General features: G+C 36.3%; 1 protein-coding gene across 4 annotated transcripts in view; it reads right to left on the bottom strand.

The window, feature by feature from the left end:
* KCNH7 (potassium voltage-gated channel subfamily H member 7) overlaps positions 1–19,505 on the bottom strand; it is a 207,657-nt gene that overhangs the window by 1,590 nt on the left and 186,562 nt on the right. For all 4 annotated transcript variants that reach the window (XM_040069471.1, XM_040069470.1, XM_058421325.1 and 1 more), the window contains 4 exons: positions 18,308–18,407; positions 8,889–9,152; positions 3,931–4,096; positions 500–692 (listed from right to left, as the gene is read on the bottom strand). In XM_040069471.1, coding sequence (XP_039925405.1) covers positions 500–692; positions 3,931–4,096; positions 8,889–9,152; positions 18,308–18,407 — 723 coding nt within the window. The remainder of the gene's footprint in view (positions 1–499; positions 693–3,930; positions 4,097–8,888; positions 9,153–18,307; positions 18,408–19,505) is intronic.

Here is a 19,505-nt window from a genome sequence, read left to right on the forward strand (position 1 = left end):
CGGTTTGATGTAATTGAATGTAATTCTGCTGATTGATTGTAGAAGTCTGGATATCTTTTCCTCTCCTCAGACTTGCTAATATGACATCAAGATACGCATATAAGCAGCCCTTTCTAAAGGACTGATTACTCTCAAAACCCAGTCTAAGAGTATGGATCTCAACATTCTTGAATATGAAGTTCTGTTTTACAGCATAACTCCAGAACTGCATAATTCTGAGCATTCAAACCACTTGGATTCCTTTTCTGCTAACTTTTGTGAAAAAAGTTACAATAAAGTAAATCTGGCTTATAAGATCATTGTATGAATCTCTACAACCCTTATAGAAAATGTGGCCTCTGAAACTGTGGTGTCTAAGCCCTCTGTGGAGGTGCTAGGTCAAAATATTAATTGCATATTCCTTAAAGTACTGAACCAGCACCTAGATTGATACACATTTCTTCCTCATAAGATAAAAAGACTAGAAAACCTCTTTTGATCTTATTGGACATATACTTACCTGAGATGAAGGACTGAAACTTCTGTCTGTTTTAATTGATGCTGCAGGCTGAAGCTTTTGAATGACCCGGACTGCTGGCTCTTGATACTCTGCACTAGCTGTCACCATGCTATAAGCAGGTGGAATGAGTGCTGACTGCCTTTGCAGAAGCTGCAGAATGGTTTGGATATCAGCAGTCATTTGGGATTCTAGCCTAGAGAGGGAACACGAAATCAGTTAGCTTGGCCAGGAGCAGGTGTATTTTACACACCAATTACAGAGGCGCTCAAGAGGGACGTGCAGTTTACCAGCAAAGCCATTGCTTGTTGTGGCATGACCATGTCTTAGATAGGAGAGAACAGTAGAGGGAGTACGGAGCCCTTCCAAAGCTTCTGGCTTTCTCTTTCCTTTGCAGAACATACCTGCGAGCTTTTCTCTGGTTTTTGCTACACTAGGAATGAGTTCATCCCTGTGCTTTAGGTTTGCGGGGGGGGACTGGGTATCTAGTTGAAAATAACTGGAATAAATGTATTCTCTTTGCTGTAACTAAATTGATTCGTGCTGGCTGGGCATGGGACATTATTTTGATGCATCTGACAATGAATTCTGACATGCTGATACAATGTACTGAACTAAGCAGAAACCACATCTGTGTTTTTCCGCAGTTAGAAAAAGAAAGATGCTTCCAAAACCATTAAAAATCCAACTTCCCAATTCTCATTACTGTGAAAATTTATTCAAACTTATGCAGGCCTCAGAATTAATGTCAGCATTTCTGAAGTTCAAATTTTGTACCTTTAAATTTTTTTTTTTGCCTTTTCATAAATTTGTATATGACTTCTGAAGCACTTGAGCTGATTATGTAGTTCATACCTACAATTCCATAGCACTGAAATGATTTTTAAATGGTCTTGCCAAAATTTGTGACAAACTTGGGAAAAGGTAATGCCTATTGTACCTTTCCAGCTGCTGGAAGGCTACAGCACATGCTGGCAGATGGTAATGCAGATAATACAGCCTTCTGTACAGCAACTGAGCTTCTGACAGAGTAAACAAATCTTTGTCAGCAGCCTTTAATGTTGTGAATGTTACTACTTGGGCTCCCTACAGTAGGAGAATTGATCCCATGCTGTCAGATTTTTGCTTTTACCATGTCCTGCACTGATGTTATTTTTTATCCTGCTGGAGTTGTCTGTTGCCTGTATCATTTACTTATAATAGCGTCTATGAAATCAATCCAAAAGGCATGACCGAAGTGTATTTAGGATGCTGTTTCTTCTTTTATCAGGAGAAGCTGGTTTTGTGGCATCAGCTTTCAGAAAAAAAGACCCAAACACAGACTTCTGGTAGAGTCAGATGTGTTCTACTTGCCCTTTTGGTCAGCTCCCTTGGGTTCTTTGCTACTTGGAAACGTGCTGCTCTCACACAAGTATGGTGCTGATGCCACAGGGGGAAATGGTGTAGGAACAGCAGCATGCCACCATCCAGAGAACTTCCATCTGCTAAACTGGGGCCTTAGCACCTCAGTGAATAAAAGGTAGCATTGAAAGATGTGCATTCAAGATTATTTTTGGCTTTTAATTAACTTTTAAATTGCTCCCCTCTTACTTTGTTAGTACTTGAAAGTTTCCTTGTACTTCAAATGAAAAAGTGTCTCTGGTAGTGTTTATTCATCATCATTGCACATAAAGGTTCATTTTCTATTCTCCAAAATTTAAAACAGATACACGTTACTCAAACAAGCAAGAGAACCTTAAATGCTTGGTCCATAGTCTCCATGAAATTCCAATTGCTTAAAGAAGAGAAACAGAGATAACTCTAGGGACATATTATTGGTCAGTGGCTTTCCAACACTCTATGTCTATTTAATAGTTGAGTATTATGCCAAGCCTCTAACTTATGGAAAAATTCAGGGAGAAGTAACTATGTTTTTAAGCTAGCAGGTCAGATCTGACAAAGACAGGATAGGATATTGTCTGTTATATTCATAGAAAACACAGAAAGCTTTAAAAACATGAGAAGAGTTAGAGAATAAAGTGATTTAATAAAATACATAACAATTTAGTTCTTAGCTTATCAGCAACAATTATATTCTCACACAGAAGAAAATACTTGCATGATAAAGCTATCAGTAACTTAGAGGTATAACTTCAGGTTTGAGAGCTTAAAGTTTCAAGAAAGGAAAACTTACTAAAAGACTACTATTGTTGATGGGAATCCTGCAGGCATTTAGTTATGTGACATTTACAGTTACATAGATTACTTGACTTTACTGTAATCAGAAATGACAGCAGTTTAGGGTTAAGTCTTAAAAATGTCTTTTTAATGCATTATGTCATATTCAGAAATGAAAAATACTGTTGTTTGACTGGCTTCTGGTGGATGAAGAAATCAATATTCAGTTAACCTGGCTTTAAACTGATTCCTAAAATATACAGCACAGAATGCCAGTGAATAGCTACTAAAGTATAATTAGGACTGAATGCATGTCATAGTATTTGTCATGGAAAAATATTGAAAGTAATGGAATTACAGAGTGAAAATAATGAAAAAAAGCTGTAGTTCCGAGCATAGGACAATTTAAAATTAAGTGAAGTTACATGGTAAATTACAGTGTAGGATGGATCAAAATTGTGTAACCGTATTCTTAAGATGCTCTAAGCTATGATGCTTAGCTGCCAGCAAAGAGTAAAACGTCGGTATTAAGCAAAGGTGATATTGGACTCTGAAAAAGAAAGCATTTTTCTGCTGTAATAGGTATAAGTATTGTGCCTTTGCATACTCCCATGTCTTACTTATTATAGAGTTATGAAAAAAGTTAATGCATCAAAAAGGGAATTCATCTGCAATACATTTTAAAAAGCAGGCAGCTGGTGTACTTTGAGTCTCCAGGAAAGAAAAAGTACTTCAGATCTTGAAGGTACTGAAAATTGCCATTTTGTGTCCCTGCCCAAGGCAGGGAGTTGGAACTAGATGATCTTTAATGTCCCTTCCAACCCAAAATGTTTGATGGTTCTGTGATCTGGGAACAGCACTCGTGATGAGGTGAGATTTAAATTTAACAATTTGAGGTGCCTCAGTACAACTTCTTGATTAAAAAGATGGTCTAAAACAGCCAGCTCAGGAAAAAGGTTCTACTGCAAAGCTATTCAGGGTAGCTAATGTGCATGCCTAGAGGTAAAAGATCTGAGTATTCTGGAGTATATGAAAAATAATTGGATTGTTTTTTCCAAGAATCTGGAAAGCCCAGCTTAGATGATATATAGGCTCCTCAGAATACACACAGACAAAAAAGTGATATTTCTATCAGGCATGACTTTGTACTTTTTAGCTTCTGAAGATCTGAATGCTTTTGGAAACTTCCTGCACAAACTCATTCTTCCTGTAGCATCATCAACATCAGTTGTATTATGTACTCTTTCACACATAGGATTTTTTCTCTTTATTTTTACCTGTTGAGTTGTTCTTGAAGTAAATCTAATCGATTCTCCACTTCTCCGTATATAAAATCACTTTCAGTTTCACAGATTCCCCATGTAACATGGGATAATGCCGGTTGAATTGTGGAGTCCTGGTACTCTTGGATATTCTCCTGTTCCCAGTTTCTTTTGTTGATGTCTGATGAAAAAAAAAAACCAACATATAAAAGTATAGATTTGTGTACATATAGTTAGAGAGGGTTGGCACCTCCCAAGAATCCCACTTACTCAGTTTACCAAAACCTTGAAAGTCAAATTGGTACAATGGCACACTGACTGAACATCTCTCTTTGTTCCTTACTACTCCTTAAGGAAAGAAAAAAGTGGTCACATACAAGCTAACATTTTGAAGCTGTAGGTAAACAGGAAGCTTTTTCTAGTCAGCATCATCAGAGTTTTGCCACTGAATAGCTTCTCTTTAGTTTTATTTCTATTATTTTACAAATGGATTCAAATTTTCCCAAGGAGTTCTTTTTAGTAATTTTTTATTCATTGAAATAGAAAATTTTTAAGGCATTAAATGGTGTACTTGAATGTTTTTGATAGTGCACTTCAGAGGCCTGACTAAGATGCCTTCTCTTGCCCTTGAATGTGCTACTGAAGTGTATTCATGGCTTGGCTCTTTGGTGTTAAAGAAGGATTTGCTGCACTGGGCATATGGTACAGTGCATTGGAATGTCCGCTCTAGAGAAAGGTGCCAGGCCTCAGGGAGCTGCCTTTCTTGTCCATAACTGCAACACTACTCGCCTTAGGTAGGTGAAGGGTAATATGTTTTTTCTAAGACAAGGGCCATTCAATGCAGCTCATACTGCTTGGAAAAGGATACTGCTTATTATTCTCATAAAGGAAACTACTTTTCATGGATGTAGTTTTTAGCATCACTACTCTCCCACCCAATCTGTTCATCACTGTGTAAAGCACATCTCTGAAACTCGTACGGTACTGTGGGGTGAAAGGTGCATGTTGATTTTGTTTAATGACTGGGGACTCCTAAAATAATGACATATTCAGCATTGCTGGGTCAGCCAGAGATCACTTTGATATTAAAGGAAATTTCATGGTAAATACAAAGTATCAAACCCAGTCATTATATGAGTAATTTATATTTATTTCTTAATCTACAGCCCTTTGTAAAAAAAAAAAAAAAATGATTATTCCAGCTCTCGCCCTATACCTTCTGCGCCCAAACTTTATTTCTCTTGAACCTCCCAGCTCCTGGATCTCTGTGACCAAATACTGCACATGGCAATCCAACAGAGCTCAGGGACACTCTTTCCTTTTGCTTGGACTTCTGGTTTGGGCTATTTCTCTTTCCTCTCTCACTTTACTTAATTTATCCCTCTGTGGATTTATTAATTAGTTTAGATTCTTGGCTCTATGCCATTTCTCCTGTTCACCAAGCTATTGAAAGGTTACACATCAATTATCATGAGGATATACTTGTTGCACTTATCAAGTATAGAATGAAGATCTTGCTGTGACCTTTGCAGAACCTACAGATGACATAGGTTGAACAGTGCTTTTTCTACAGCTCACCTGGCACTCCACAGCCTGTGTTCACCTTGAGTTAATCTGTCATGCAGTCAGAATTGGTCAGAATCACTCATTCCTCTTTGCTGTGGCAAAAAAGGCTGTTTAAATTTTAACATCTGCTCAATACTATTCCAATTAGAGTTGTATTTGTAATTATTTAACTGCATGAGGTTACAGAACATATTAAAGTTCTTATTGCACCTGGGTTGCTGCTTCAGCATACAGCTGGGCAAAATTTTTGGCTGCTTATAAGGCATCTGCAGTTGAATTTGAATCCCACATCAGTCCCTGCATGATTTACTCAGAGCTTCTCCTAACACTTCTCTTGGAACAGCACGCTGTTAACTCAGCATAGGTTGCATTCATTTCACACTTGTGAAATTTTTCTAAGCAACCATAGCAGCTAGAGCCATGTTACAAAGAGAAGACAAAAAAACCCCAGTGTTGGTTATGTGTAAGAACTTTGTCCAAATGCTGATAACTAATCCCTTTCAAACATGTCTTTGAGCAGTGTTTCTCTAACTAAAGAGGCAAAAAAAAAGAAAAAAAAAAATTCCCACTCAGATTTAATATTTTGAGTAGATTTAGCCAGGAAGGGGAGCTCTCACTACATGATTCCATGTGTAAGGGGAGACTTTTTTTTGTTTTGTTTTGTTTTGTTTTGGTTTGGTTTGTTTTTGTTTTTGTTTGTTGGTTTGGTTTGGTTTGGTTTTCATCAGACAAAAGCCATTATTGCATTATCTGATCTTTGGTTAGCAGGTGATAGATAGAAGATTTCCTGGAGCTGTAGAGAGTGTTTGAATTTCTTGTGATGACCTATAGCTGATTTTGTGCGGTGGGCAGAAGGAAGAGGAAAGTAATTTCATCTTGGCTACACAGAAACCAGTTCTGCTTCTCAGGAACTCAAGCCAACAGAGGGAAGGAGATACAAGGTGTCACAGAAGCATGTGATTTGGTTTTAGGAGGCACACACAGCACAATTTGGAGTGTCCAAGGAAAAGCTGGAAAGTTTTCCGCAATCCGAATGGAGCATACTACAAAAAATTGAGGGGTAAAGTTTCAGACTATAAGTTTAAATGCAATGGATTTTGTATATCCAGTAGCCTTGTAAATTTCTAGCACTGAATTTCAGGAGCATTTCACTGCTTTTTAATGTCCTGTAAAAGCATGGATATTGTAAGAAAAAGATGCTGGTTATTTTTCGCAATAAGTCTTTCATTAAAATCACAGATATTCAATGCCATGGATTATCACAGGGAAATCACAGCTTTTTTTTTTTTTTTTTTGTCCCAGAATATGTATTTGGAGACTATTGTAATAGATGCTTAATTTGTGGCAAAACAAATGATTTGACACTGAAATGACAAAATAAGTTTACACACCATAAGCAAGGTAATACTCTATAAAATATGGTGTTTTACTCATCTAAGTGTCTTTTCAGGTGTTCCATATTCATTAGTAACTCCAGAAAAGCCTATCAGCAGCTACAGCTTTATAACCAACTCTGGTTTTCCAGGGCTTGAAGAATCAGACAGAGTACTAAGTTAAAAAATTTATAACTAGGTTCACCAGAGCAATTGAAGAATTAGTCTTTTAGTTCAAATAAAGACCAAGTGAAAACAGCAGTTTTCCTTTATATATAGATAGCAGCTACAGAAAAATTCTCTGATCTTCACAAAAGAGCCATATGTTTAAAAGCTAAAAGTTTCATTCTAGAATTATGACAGAGACATTTATACTGTTTCTGCCAAATTATACAATACATTATTAACAGTCTTTTCATTCATTGAAGTAATCACCAAAACTTAAAACAAAACAAAAGATAATTAAATATGTATCAGTCACAGTGGTAATGAATTGGAGTAGCTTTATACAAGTGCATTTTAATCCAAGATTTATAAGGTACCATAATATATGAGGATAGATAAAATCAGAGTTTTTTTCACAAGTCCATTATGTTTAACTACTCTTATGGTAAGTTATAATCAATCTCTAATAACAGGAGTAAGACTTTGGCTTAAAACATATATCAGGAATAGCTAATCTTATTGACCTTGAAGATTTTATAAATGTTGCAAGAAAGCTCATTACCTTGCATAATATTACTAGAAGTGCTAAATTACAAATCGGGAAAAAGTGTGGTCTTAATCAAAATATGTAACCTTTAGATATGTTAAATTTAGCTCAAATAAAATCTGCAATAGGTTGCCTTGGCAAATGTTGCTATAGCTGCAAGGACACATTTCTGGCTATTGGTAGGGGAAAGGAAAGGTTTTCAAATGCAGTATGTATGCAACAAGTTTATGTGGTGCAGCTTTATAGGGCCTTAACTTGAAGAGACCAGACTTCACATATTCATGCCTCTGAGATGTTAAAATCATTGTGTGGTCTGCTTAATCATTAGGTTTGTTTAAAATGATAGCCTAAAAGCCAAAAGTTTATTGAATGATGGTTAAACGGTTAAATTGTCTCAATGAAAACTGCTGAGGAAAACAACATTAAACAATAAATAAGTAATTCTTCCCTTCAGACTGAAAAAATTAAAAAAGAATTTGCAGTGATATTTAAATTGTATATTAATACAGGGGTTTTCATTAATTTCCTTTCACATCACTGAGAAAATTAATATTTTAATATACTAGATGTAATTTTAATTATGTGATTTAACTATGTAAAAGTATCTGAGATTGCTTAATAGTTCCTGAGCATTTGTCATATACAAAAGCTCAAATCTTTATTCATGTTCGTTACTTATGGAAGTAATGATTTTTTTTTTTTCTGTGTGGTGTAATGGCACTCCTTCAACCAACAGGTGCAGCAAGACATGATAGCATTCTTTCAAGCTTTTATGATTTTTTTCCACTTAATTTTTGCTGTGCCTTGTCAATGCAGTGAATAAAATTAGTTCTCTGAAAACATATTTTTGGGGCATGTGCAACTATCACTAGATTTAGCTAGTCTGACTCTCATTATCTATAATTTTTTACTGTCATTCAACCCTGGCACATCGAATACCCTTTGGGAGATACTGTACTAGTTTGAGTGCAGAATCTCCCAAATGGAAGTATCATCAATGGGCACTCAGTGAAGTCCAATACCAGTGGACAATTTAGAAGAGTTTGTTTAAATTACTTAGGTAGTTCAGCTACAAGATGATTGGTAGCAAAACCTAGAATGGCCTTTTAGAGGTTCTACAAGCCAGTTCTGTAATCCAGTTCCCATTGATTAAACTATATTAATCTTCTTGAGAAATAATAATTTTTGGATCTAAGATTTTTTTCTTAAGCTTTTTTGAGTAAATATTATGTAAAGAATCAAGAGAATCATTCAGAAAATTTGGTTAATCAGACTAAAAAGATTTCTGCTCAAAATTTACTAAATAGAAATGGCTGGATTACCTTTGCAAGAACTGCTTCTTTTGTCAATAAGAATTTCTTCTGTGTCATGATCCATTTCTTCAAAGTCCATCTCTGTGGTTTTCTCTGTTACAGATGGGTAATCAGCTATCCCAGAGAACAGGGGCTTCTGCTCATCTTCAATGGAGGACACAAAAGATGACGACCCACTTTTTTTCTCCTCAAAATGTTTCTTAATAGATTGATAGTATCTGGTGCCATCTCCTGACGGTTCAGGATCTCTCTGATCATTCTCTTTGAAGTAATCTGTCAAAGTGAAATAATTGTGCACAAAAATAAGCAGTTTGAAAGCTGTATAAACTTGAAGGTTTTTTCTAGTTTATTATGGTCTGAGGATGGACGTGATTCTTATATCAGGTAAGAAGTTCACTGTCTATTAGAAAAAAAATATTTTAAAGCCCTTTTTTAAATTTTTTCTATCAGAGGAATTTTATATTTCTTTTGAAGTTGACATTTGTGTGCATGTAGTAAGAATTCATAGTCCATAAACCATAATTTGTTTTGCAAAACTTGTCTGTATCAAAGCAATGAAGGCTTTATCTAGTACAATCCTCCTGTGCACTCTTTTTTTTTTTTTTTTTTTTTTTTTTTTTTTTTTTTTTTTTTTTAGTGAGGATGAAATTTGAGGAAGCCTTATATTCCAAAGTTTACAAAATACGAAATATTTCATCCTGTCTTCCAATTTCTCTCGTTATTGGGCATTTATTATAATCTCGGCAGGCTAACAGTCATGTAAGTTAGACTTGGTATCAGAAATATTCGTTTAAGTTATTCTCACATGAGAGCATATTTGTTGTTTATTCTTTTCCTATAAGAGACATATGTATTAATCAACCACTCATCCCCAAAATTTCTGGGTCCACCTAACCAGAGAGCATGTTTGTCCATATTTATGACTGGATTGATATGGTAGAGAGAAGGAAAAGGAGGGAGCTCCCAGTTTGGCTTACAGGATCACCTCAAAATAACTTTGCAAAGTAGCCCAGAATCCTTAGCCTTTAGAAGTGCAATTCTCTGAGCATCCAATCTTTTGAATAACAAAAGTAAACAACATTCTATGATATATATGGTAGCAGTGTACCAGTCAAGTTGAGAATGAATCTTTCATTAATCATATTCAAGGTCCATAGTGAGCAGCAGCAGATTTAGTCCTCTTAAGAAATGGCAAGTAAGCCTAGATTTAAAGCAGATATCTTTAAAAACATATTGTAAAAATTAAATAGGATTTAAACCCTAGACTGATTAGTTATTAATATAGAGAAGTCTTGACCTCTTTCCAGCATAAACTTGAAGCTAATTTGCAATTAAATATTTGGTTTTACCTATTTTTAACTGAAATGTCAAGATAATTTCTGTTCTGCTATTTATTTAAAACACATTTTAGCAGGGTAGTCTCAACATCATATAAATGCTGTAACTAGTTTGCATTAACTTCCCAGGGAAACAGCATGATTTCCCATCTGCTTTGTGCTAATTACTAATCAACATAGTTCTGGACTGTCTGTAGTCTTTATAGCCTACAGCAGTGGCTAATTCAACATTCTGTATATTCCCTCAGTTTCTTCTATGTTTTCTGGTCACTATAAGGAAATGAAACTGTGGCTTCATCTAATTGTCTTTGTCTGCACATAAAAAGGATGCAATATCTGTAAAGAGCACCCTTCAAGGGTCCAGAAATCTGTGAGCAATGAGGGCAGGTGATGGTAAAAAAATAAATCAAATAACAAAGCAAAATAAACCCAATAGCAAAGCAGGCCTCCTGTACCTGTACCCTCTAGAGTCTCCAAGGGCCATTAACACAACCCCAAACAGAAGTGACTTTACTGAGCTTTTGTTAAGCGGGACTACTAGCTCTAAGTGATACTGGTGATGTTCAGTTGCTGCAAAATTGTCAAAACAACTGCAAGTGGACTGGCAGTGTAAAGCTCTTGGGGGTTGCTCACACTCAAGACTCAAGTGCCATGTTCTTGGCAATTCCATCTCCAAAACAGTACAAAAGCAAAAGAAAGCTTCATAAGAAAATTTTATAATAGATGTCTCCCATGGCATTTATTGTGGGAATATATTGAAAATATAGTCACGCTACAGTAAATTGTCTTAATTACTTAGTGTTTGACTGACTTCAACGTGTGAAAAAGACCTTCTAATGAAAGCTTGAAATTACCAATTTTTAGGGTAATTTTATATGTTCATGGGATTTTGTACACTAACAGCAACTGTAATGAGCACTCTGTGGAATACAAATCAAGCAATGGATGAATTTTAAGAAGGGGTCATTGAGACTTTAGTGAAATAAATGTTTAGCAGCTGAAATATAGCAGACTGTCTTATCTCTTATATTCAAATACTAAAATATTTAGAAGCATGAAGCCAGATTCTGCTAATAATTACTCTGCTGTAAACCAGGGTAATTCAGTTGATATCCCTGCATCTAGTCTCCATCTATATCAGAACAACGGAACACATTATTTTCCAAATGCTGTCCAAGTATTATGAACTTCCTGGAATGAGAAGGAAGGCAGAGATCTTTTGAATGTAGGCTCCTTCCTATTGAAATCAGAGAAGATTTGTTCATCAGCTGATCTTTCTCAAAATGGACATCTTTGGCTTTACTGCCATTGCTTTATCTTCTAGGCATCTGGCTATGCTCAGAGAGTCAAAGTTGTTCTCATTTTAAAAGGCTCCTATTCAATGCTAAAGATTCTCCTCTCTGGAGGTTAATCTTGTCAAGCTTTGCACCTAGGGTATGAATTAAAAGAGAAATGGCTCCATTTTATTGACTCTTCAGGACCTGATAATGGGGCAAGCTCTGTACCTCTGCTCAACACCTTAGCAGTGCCTCTGCAGCTCAGAGGGAAGTAAGTTACAAATAATAGATAGGTAAGACTTTTTTCAAAATGTGAATTTCTCCAATTTCTCCTTCCTTTTGTAATGAAATTCAGTCATTGGTTTGGAATGGATTTTTCAGAAGAGAAGACTTTTCTATCTGCGTATGCATGGATACTTTCTGCCATACAGAAAAGTGTTTTAAAAGTTTTATTTATTCCTTTCTTTTCTTCTTCCAAATGTAATCATTAAACCCTACCTTCCTCTTCTCCCCCCACACCATTTCTAGTGTTTTCTCTTTCCTTTTCCAGTAAGACAAATTTCACTTTCTGATTCTGAAACATCTAGAAACTGTTTTAGTGAAGATGATTATTTTCATAACTTCCTGTTTTGCCAAAATGTACAGACATCGTTTGCACTCTTTATTGGGACCATTTTAACTTGTTATGTGTTTTGGGTGCCTGCCAAGTTTACAGATGATGTCCTCTCACATTTGTTGTCTGAAAATTCCAAAATTTTCAAAGTAATTATCAGAAGGTGTACTGCTTTTCACACATGCATGGGCAAAGGAAGGGAAGAAATGGAGTTGTCGCAAGTCTGGGTCACAGAACTATGACAGTGGCTCACTGAAATACCGGCATCAAAACCCTACTTCATGTGATGGTTACCGGAGGTCAGACAGGTTTCTTTTGAGTAATATGGTTTGCAGTATTGAAATTTTGCATTACTCAAGTAGTGCCAGTCTGCATGATCTAGAGGTATTTTTTCTTAATATATCAGTCTGCTGCAAACAATATTGGTGAAAGTGTCAGCAGTATATTACCTATGGAGCAGCATTGTTTAATACTGCTGTAATTTCATTAACTGGAATTTGTCATCATTAATCAAGCTAGCTATGTAGCCTAGAGTTTCAGAAGGTAGCAAATTTTTACTCTCTTTTCAGCCATCCAATAAAAAAATCCCATAATACGCTGAGACAAATTTAATTTTGTGCAGGAAATGAGGTGAATTACTTCCTCACTGCCACAGACAGCAATTTATATTCTAAACCATAATACATACAATCCTTATCATTAACATTATCCACACCACTACAAAACTGTTCATCAGAAGTGACATTTTCCCTTTTCTTTGAAAAAACTGACCATATTGTTTTACAGTACACCAAATGCATGCTTTGCATGTGTGGAGAGTAAGGAGAAATGCACACTGTGACTTGGATGGAGGGATGGTTAATGGCTTGGAATGTCGGGAGATCTTCAGATTTCCATCAAATATTTTGGCTCAAGTGTTACGAGCTCTTTCTTTTGTGATATTCAGAAGTATTCCTGTGATGGTCATCTGTGTTTCTGTGTACAAAGTATTTGCTAAACATGATGACTATGTGTTATCTGATCTTTAATTTAAAAATGTCTGTTACCTTGTCAGAGAGCAGAAAAATGCTTTATGTACCCATCATGGGCAGCAAATATTTTGAGTGAAAAGTCAGTGACCAAGCATTTCAGACAGTATGTTGAATACAATACCACAAACAGGGTTGGAAGAGTGCAACATTTCAAAATGTCAAAAAATCAAAAGCTGTTGATAAATAATTTGAACACTGGTAATAATTTAAACACTGCCTATGTTTTCCATTGTATAGGTGGGGAACAGCATAAAACCAGTCAGGGAAAATTGAAATTCTAATTCCTGAAATCCCTTCTTTTCACTTAGTGGTTCAAGAACATTAAAAGTGATACATAATATTTATCTAATATCAAAATGTACAGGAGCAGGACCAATATGTTACTCCGGAGAAGTCTACTTAAGATGTATACAGACTAAGCTACTCCTCAGAATTCCAATCAAGGAGTTTAGGATCAAAACTGCTAATTAAAATGCTCCCCATTTTTTTTCTTGCTGTTTGATTCATGCTTAGTTGAATGTGACTGGTATGGAGTTAATTTTTAAATAATTGAATTTGAGACACATTTAAAAAGTCAAGAATTTCAAAGTTGAAGGGCATATGAAGTTCTTAATTTATTTTTTTGTGCCATTTTCAGTACAATGAGATGGACACATTGGGATGGACTGACAGCCTTCTATCTCCATTTTCTCTGTTTTGTCTGTTTTTGCGGCAACTTTAATGTTAATCAGATAATGATGGAAAGACAATTATTAGCTTATATTTCAGGAAATAATGCTATACTTGAAAGCAATCAGAAACAAAGAATTGTAGGAATGCACCTCAAATTGGATTCAGAACATAGATCAAAATGGTTCTCTTATCAAATTTAGAATTCTCTCCTCTTTTACAAGGAATTCAGCTTTCACCATAGTGCTATTATTATTATTTCTTTTTTCAAAGGATAGCTATGGATATGTGTGACTGCACACAACATTTCGATCAGATTTGGCCTTTAGAGACAGCCTCTTTGGGAGTTACTCCTGGAAACAAGACTTCTGTGGAAGCTCCCTGAGGTGGCTCCTAGGCACTGTGGTAACAGCAGTAACACTAACAGGAGCAGATGGAATACGGCCCTGGTGGGCTCTCTGATGACCAGGTACTTTTTTGCTAGGGGTTTCATGATTAAGGTAAGATTTTGGGGACATGAGGTCTTGTTTCCAGCCATATGCTGCCTGCCAACACATTAGTTGTTTCCTGGCTGCTTAACGACCTAAGACTCTGGTGGAATATTAGAAACTCTTTTCTAATTAAGCCCAAGCCAGCTTCATCAGCAAAATACAAACAGTTTAACACAGTTAAATAAGAGCTGCATTTTTTCTCTGCATTCTTACCTGACTTTCCTTCTGGGGATATGGCACAGTGCTTGACCGAGCATCTATTCATAAAGTAAGCATTTAGATAAGTAAGTTGGGGGCGGGGACAAGAATGGGAAAGAACTGTCCAGGGAGTATTTCCCCATTCTCTTAGTACTGCTCCACTTCATAGTTTCAGGCAGGAGAAATCAGTTCCTGAAATGTTTCCTTGTCTTCTATATCTAAATCAAGAGCCATGGTCTCTAGATACTTTGTGTAATAAAGCTGTGTTAATATGGCTTGGCTCCATAGACTGAAAGACAGCTACAAGCAATGCAAGATTCAAGCTACAAGCAATGCAAGATTCAAGCTACAAGCAATGCAATCAATCAAGATTCAGTTAGAAGTTTATTAGAACTCTGGCTTTTGTGCTTTGAGAATTGATCAGTAGACACTTTTTGAAAAGTCTTATCAGGAAACATAACTCTTCAAATTAAAATTAAGCAACATATGAGTTTACTATCAACAATATTTTAAGAATAAAACACTGAAAAATGTATTTTATATTCCCCTTGATTGTTACAGTCTGTGTAGATGTGGGCAAGTGCAAGCCCCAGGGTAACAAGAGTCTGTGAGAACTTTGTTTAGTGACCACTTAAAATCATATCTATGGAACTAAAATTTTCTTATTATGAGTTTCCTGGCACTAGAAAAGTCCCAAGAAGATTTTAGAGCTGACATTAACAAAAAGTTTAAAAAGTTGATGGGAAAAGTGATAACGCTTGAACTCCAGAACAATTTTTTCAAAGCCCCAAGTCTTCACGCTTTCAGTTAGTCTCCTTACACAGTGCATTTTTCACTCATGTATTGGATTTTATATTGATGTAAACAACTCTAGAAATGCCCTATTCAGCGTGGGATAATAGAACTGCATTCCGAACTAGCAGAGCAAAAGAAAGTTCTTGCCTAAATGTATTTCCCTTGAAATTAGCTAACTCACACACAACTGCCAGAAGTAAATGAGAGATGGGAGAGAAAGAATGATATTCTGCACTGCTAAAAATGATAACTGAATATAGATGGAGCAGCTCAGTGTCACAAAATTTTCAGCAGGAGACTAACTAGCCAACCCAGCTAAGAGCTTTGTTTGGAACTGCCAGGCAGGAATGCTGCTAATTTTAAGCAGTCTCAGAGAGTTTCTTGGCTGTCAAGCATCTATGGCAACTGGCTAAGTCTGCACCTGCACCTGTGCAAGAAGTACCATCCGTTACTCAGAAAGACATGCAGTGAATTTCTTTAGGGTAGGAGCAAGTATAAGCTGCTATGTAGTGTGTCCATTAATTTTTGCAGGAGATGTCTTCTGAAACTGCAGCTGATTCCAGAAGCCAGAGAACAAGCTGGTCCCTCAAATAGTCTTGTAGCCTCTAAAATCACGTTATGACAGAGCCTTTATTAGCCTTACTAGTTAAGATCAGTTTTTTGTAGACACAGGATAGAAAAGGTGGAATTATGTATATGTAGAGTGAGAAGGTCTTGTATGGAATTGGACAACCAGGGGTACTAACTGCAGATGCATAAAAGAGAGCTGTGTTGATTTTGTTTAACCCCTGATAAAACTCATGCAGGAACAGTTACCATGGCAACAAGGTCCAAATCAGGCTAGCATGAACTAAAGACTGAGATAACACAATCCCATTTTTAGCACTCCATAACAGAAAAAATATGATGATCACACTAAAGATGAAAAAAATACAATTTCAAGCTGCATAATATGCTACTAGGTCAGCAGCTAAAAGTAAAGAATGCCAGCAAGAAGAGCATTTACTAAGCATGCCTCTAATAATAACAAAATAAAATATCAAAATATAACAGTGAGCATTCTGGGAGTCTCTATCCTGCTTAAACTGTACTTCTGAAATCAAAATATGATTTTCATACAACATATATTTTTTATCTTTTGGCATACTGTGGCCAGAAATGCATTTTCTACCTGTTTGTTTAGTAACTCTGTCTTTTCTCCTCTAGTTCTGACAAACTCTGCAGGATCATGCCCATATATTTATCATTATAGACTGACTGTGCTGGATCAAAATAGGATGCCACTCCCACCTACATATAATGGGTTGAAATCAATAGACATTACTCTACAAACTAGCAGCATTTCTAGTACTCTACCACCTCATAGAAGATGTGGGAAGGGCCACAGAAAAGTAACACTGAAGATCTATGACTCTGAGGTGTCTGCTGTGGCCATGGGAACATGTAGGGAGTCTGAAAAAGGGACCAGAGAGGGGCAGTAAGCCACCGGGCCAAGAGCGTACTCAGCACTTGGCAAAGGACTCCTTCTTGTTTTATCTTCTCCTCGGATGGGTTTCCAATGTACCTCGCTTCTGCCTAACTCAGATATTGCCAGGTGCTGTACAATCATTGCCAGGACTAAGGAGCTTGCCAGTCTTGCCTTTTCTTTCCCAATGGTGCAAATATTTTTTTCAGAGACAAAACTGTGGGAAATGATACTCTTTTGAAAGTAATGCAAATAAATGTTTCAAAGATCATGTCCAGTGTAATTGGCTGAGCAAGAACCATAAAAGCCTAGGGGTCTTGGAACCTCACTGACACCTGAGTAGCCTATTTGTAATTCTACAGCAGGCACAACATAAAAGATCACTTCCATCTTGTCTAGGTAGCAGCATATGTTTTCTCATAAGAAATGTGAAGGTTAGTCAGGCAAAGTACCTCTGTCAACAGATTCTTTGTGAAGAGCAGATTGAATATTTCATGGGGACATTTTCCTGACAGATTTGTTGTCAGTCTTGGCTTCCTGCCCTAAAGATGCTTCTTTGATTGAACAGGAATGTCATTGTTCTGAATAGCCACACTCTGGATTAGAGTCTCTTCATCGAGCATTTTACCTGCTGTGGTTATTTAAACTGTTCCCATCTATTATCAGCTACTCTGCTACTCTATAAATTGGTATTGTGCTGCATTTAGGACTGAGGTTTAACTGTGGAATGTGAAAGAGAGGCATAACAGAAACCGTAATTTGTTCAACCATAGAAGTGTAATAGTATTCAAGGAATTGTGTTTTTCCTACATAAACTGAAAATCCTATGAGTGTCAGCTTAGCTTTCTTCATGACTGTTGCTGTCTGACCAGAGCTGCTGTCTAGAGTTCCTGGTATATAGCAGTACTGAATAGTGGTGAAAAAGTTTAATGTTTCACCAAATTTTTCTTCAGTATATTTACGCTCAAAAGCCGCTACTGTGAATGTAAGCACACAAAGTAAACAAAAGTTTACCTAAACTTTTGCCTGAACAACTTTTGCACATTACCATATGAATAAAAATCAGTCTATGGTGCATGTAAAATGTCCTGAAATATTTTAAATTTTAAACTTTTAAAATATTTCAATTTCAGGTAGAAACACTACCTAGCATCAAGTTCAAAAAAGCACTTTGCTGAGGATAAAATAATCCATGGACTAGGTTGTCCACACAGTGTCTCACAAAAGAGATCTTAGGAGATTATACATACATACATACATACATACATACATAATATATATATATGCATGTCTCAAAGGCAATAAAGTAGCTTCATGTTGGAGCAGCTCTTCACAGATAGATGTGAAGTCATGGAAGGGTGAAATGTATGTCTTCTAGCTATACAGAAGTCTATAGGGGTTAATGCACAGAGTGGTTTTGCTGCCCAGCTGGATTCTCAAGGGCTGTTCCAGTAACAGCCAACATGGGGCCCTAACGTACCCAGCATTACCGAGTGAAATACCAATGAATTATGAGGCGGTGCTGTCTAATGTAAGAAATGAAGTTAATTACCTTTCTCTATTTCACTTTGGAAGGACAATTTCCGTCTTCGTAGTTTGCAGTTATCTCCATCCGTATCATTGGTAGTTTGTGATCTTATTACAAGGTCAGACTTGATTAATGAAATATGAAACAAAATGACAGATTAGTCCCATCTAAAGCAGGCAGATTTACAATAGGTGATTGACTGTTAATCATGTTCAAGCTTTAAAAAAGGCAATATTAAAGTCTGCATCAGCCTCTCCATCACCAGCTAATGAATGGAATTGCCCAAGGCTAACATTAAAAAAGTTTATACAAATTGAGCAAAACCAACACTGTCATCACCTAATGGTGAAATAAAATTATCCTGATAATAAGTTTACATGGAAATACATGTGTTCATGTGTTATCAACTTCTGTGAACTTGCAAGGTCTGGTTTATGTAACCTTACAGAAATTAATAAAAAAATTAAATAACCTCTAACAGAAAATGTGTGCTATTTCAAGAAGTAAAGTGGTAATTGATTGCAATTATATTTATATTTAACTGATGGTAATGATTATAAAGGTTACAGTTGGCAATGATTATAAAGGTTATATTTTACAATAAATATCAGCCTGACAAACATCAGGCACTTTACCTCTCATTATTTTATCTTTCTAGACCCTCCCTTCCTCTTTATCAAATTTAGATCATTCCGATACTTATTTCTGTACCAGAACACAATGCTGTTTTTTTTTAATCCGTCTTAAGAAGATTGCAGTGCTTTTTTTTTCCCACTAGGTAAAAGATGCATTTAACTCTTTTTTCTACTTTAAGCCATTTTAAAATTAGCAAATATAACACCAGTTTTGCTCTTTGTGTACATACCCATGGTATTGGCTTCAGCCTACTTCCCTTCCCTGTGCTAGTGAGGTTTCCATACCACTCAAGTAAGCAGATTTGCATGTGGGAGAAGGGCAGAGGGGAGCTGGGAAGAGTTTACATCTTTCTCTAGTCCCTTCATTGTAAACCTGGTGAGTAATGTGCTTCAGTGGTGGCCCACTGGTAGAAAAACTGCAGGAAGAAAAAGATACTTTTATACAAATAAGAGGGCAGGAGCAGAAGTTGAGGCAGAGGCACCTATTATTCTGATAACGAATTTAGATCTGAGTGATGTTTTGAAAATGAGAATGTGCTCAATGCTCCTTTTGAGGGATGATTTTCTGGATTGCAATAGACAGTGGA

Source organism: Hirundo rustica, chromosome 7, assembly GCF_015227805.2.
Source record: "Hirundo rustica isolate bHirRus1 chromosome 7, bHirRus1.pri.v3, whole genome shotgun sequence".
NCBI lineage: Eukaryota > Metazoa > Chordata > Aves > Passeriformes > Hirundinidae > Hirundo > Hirundo rustica.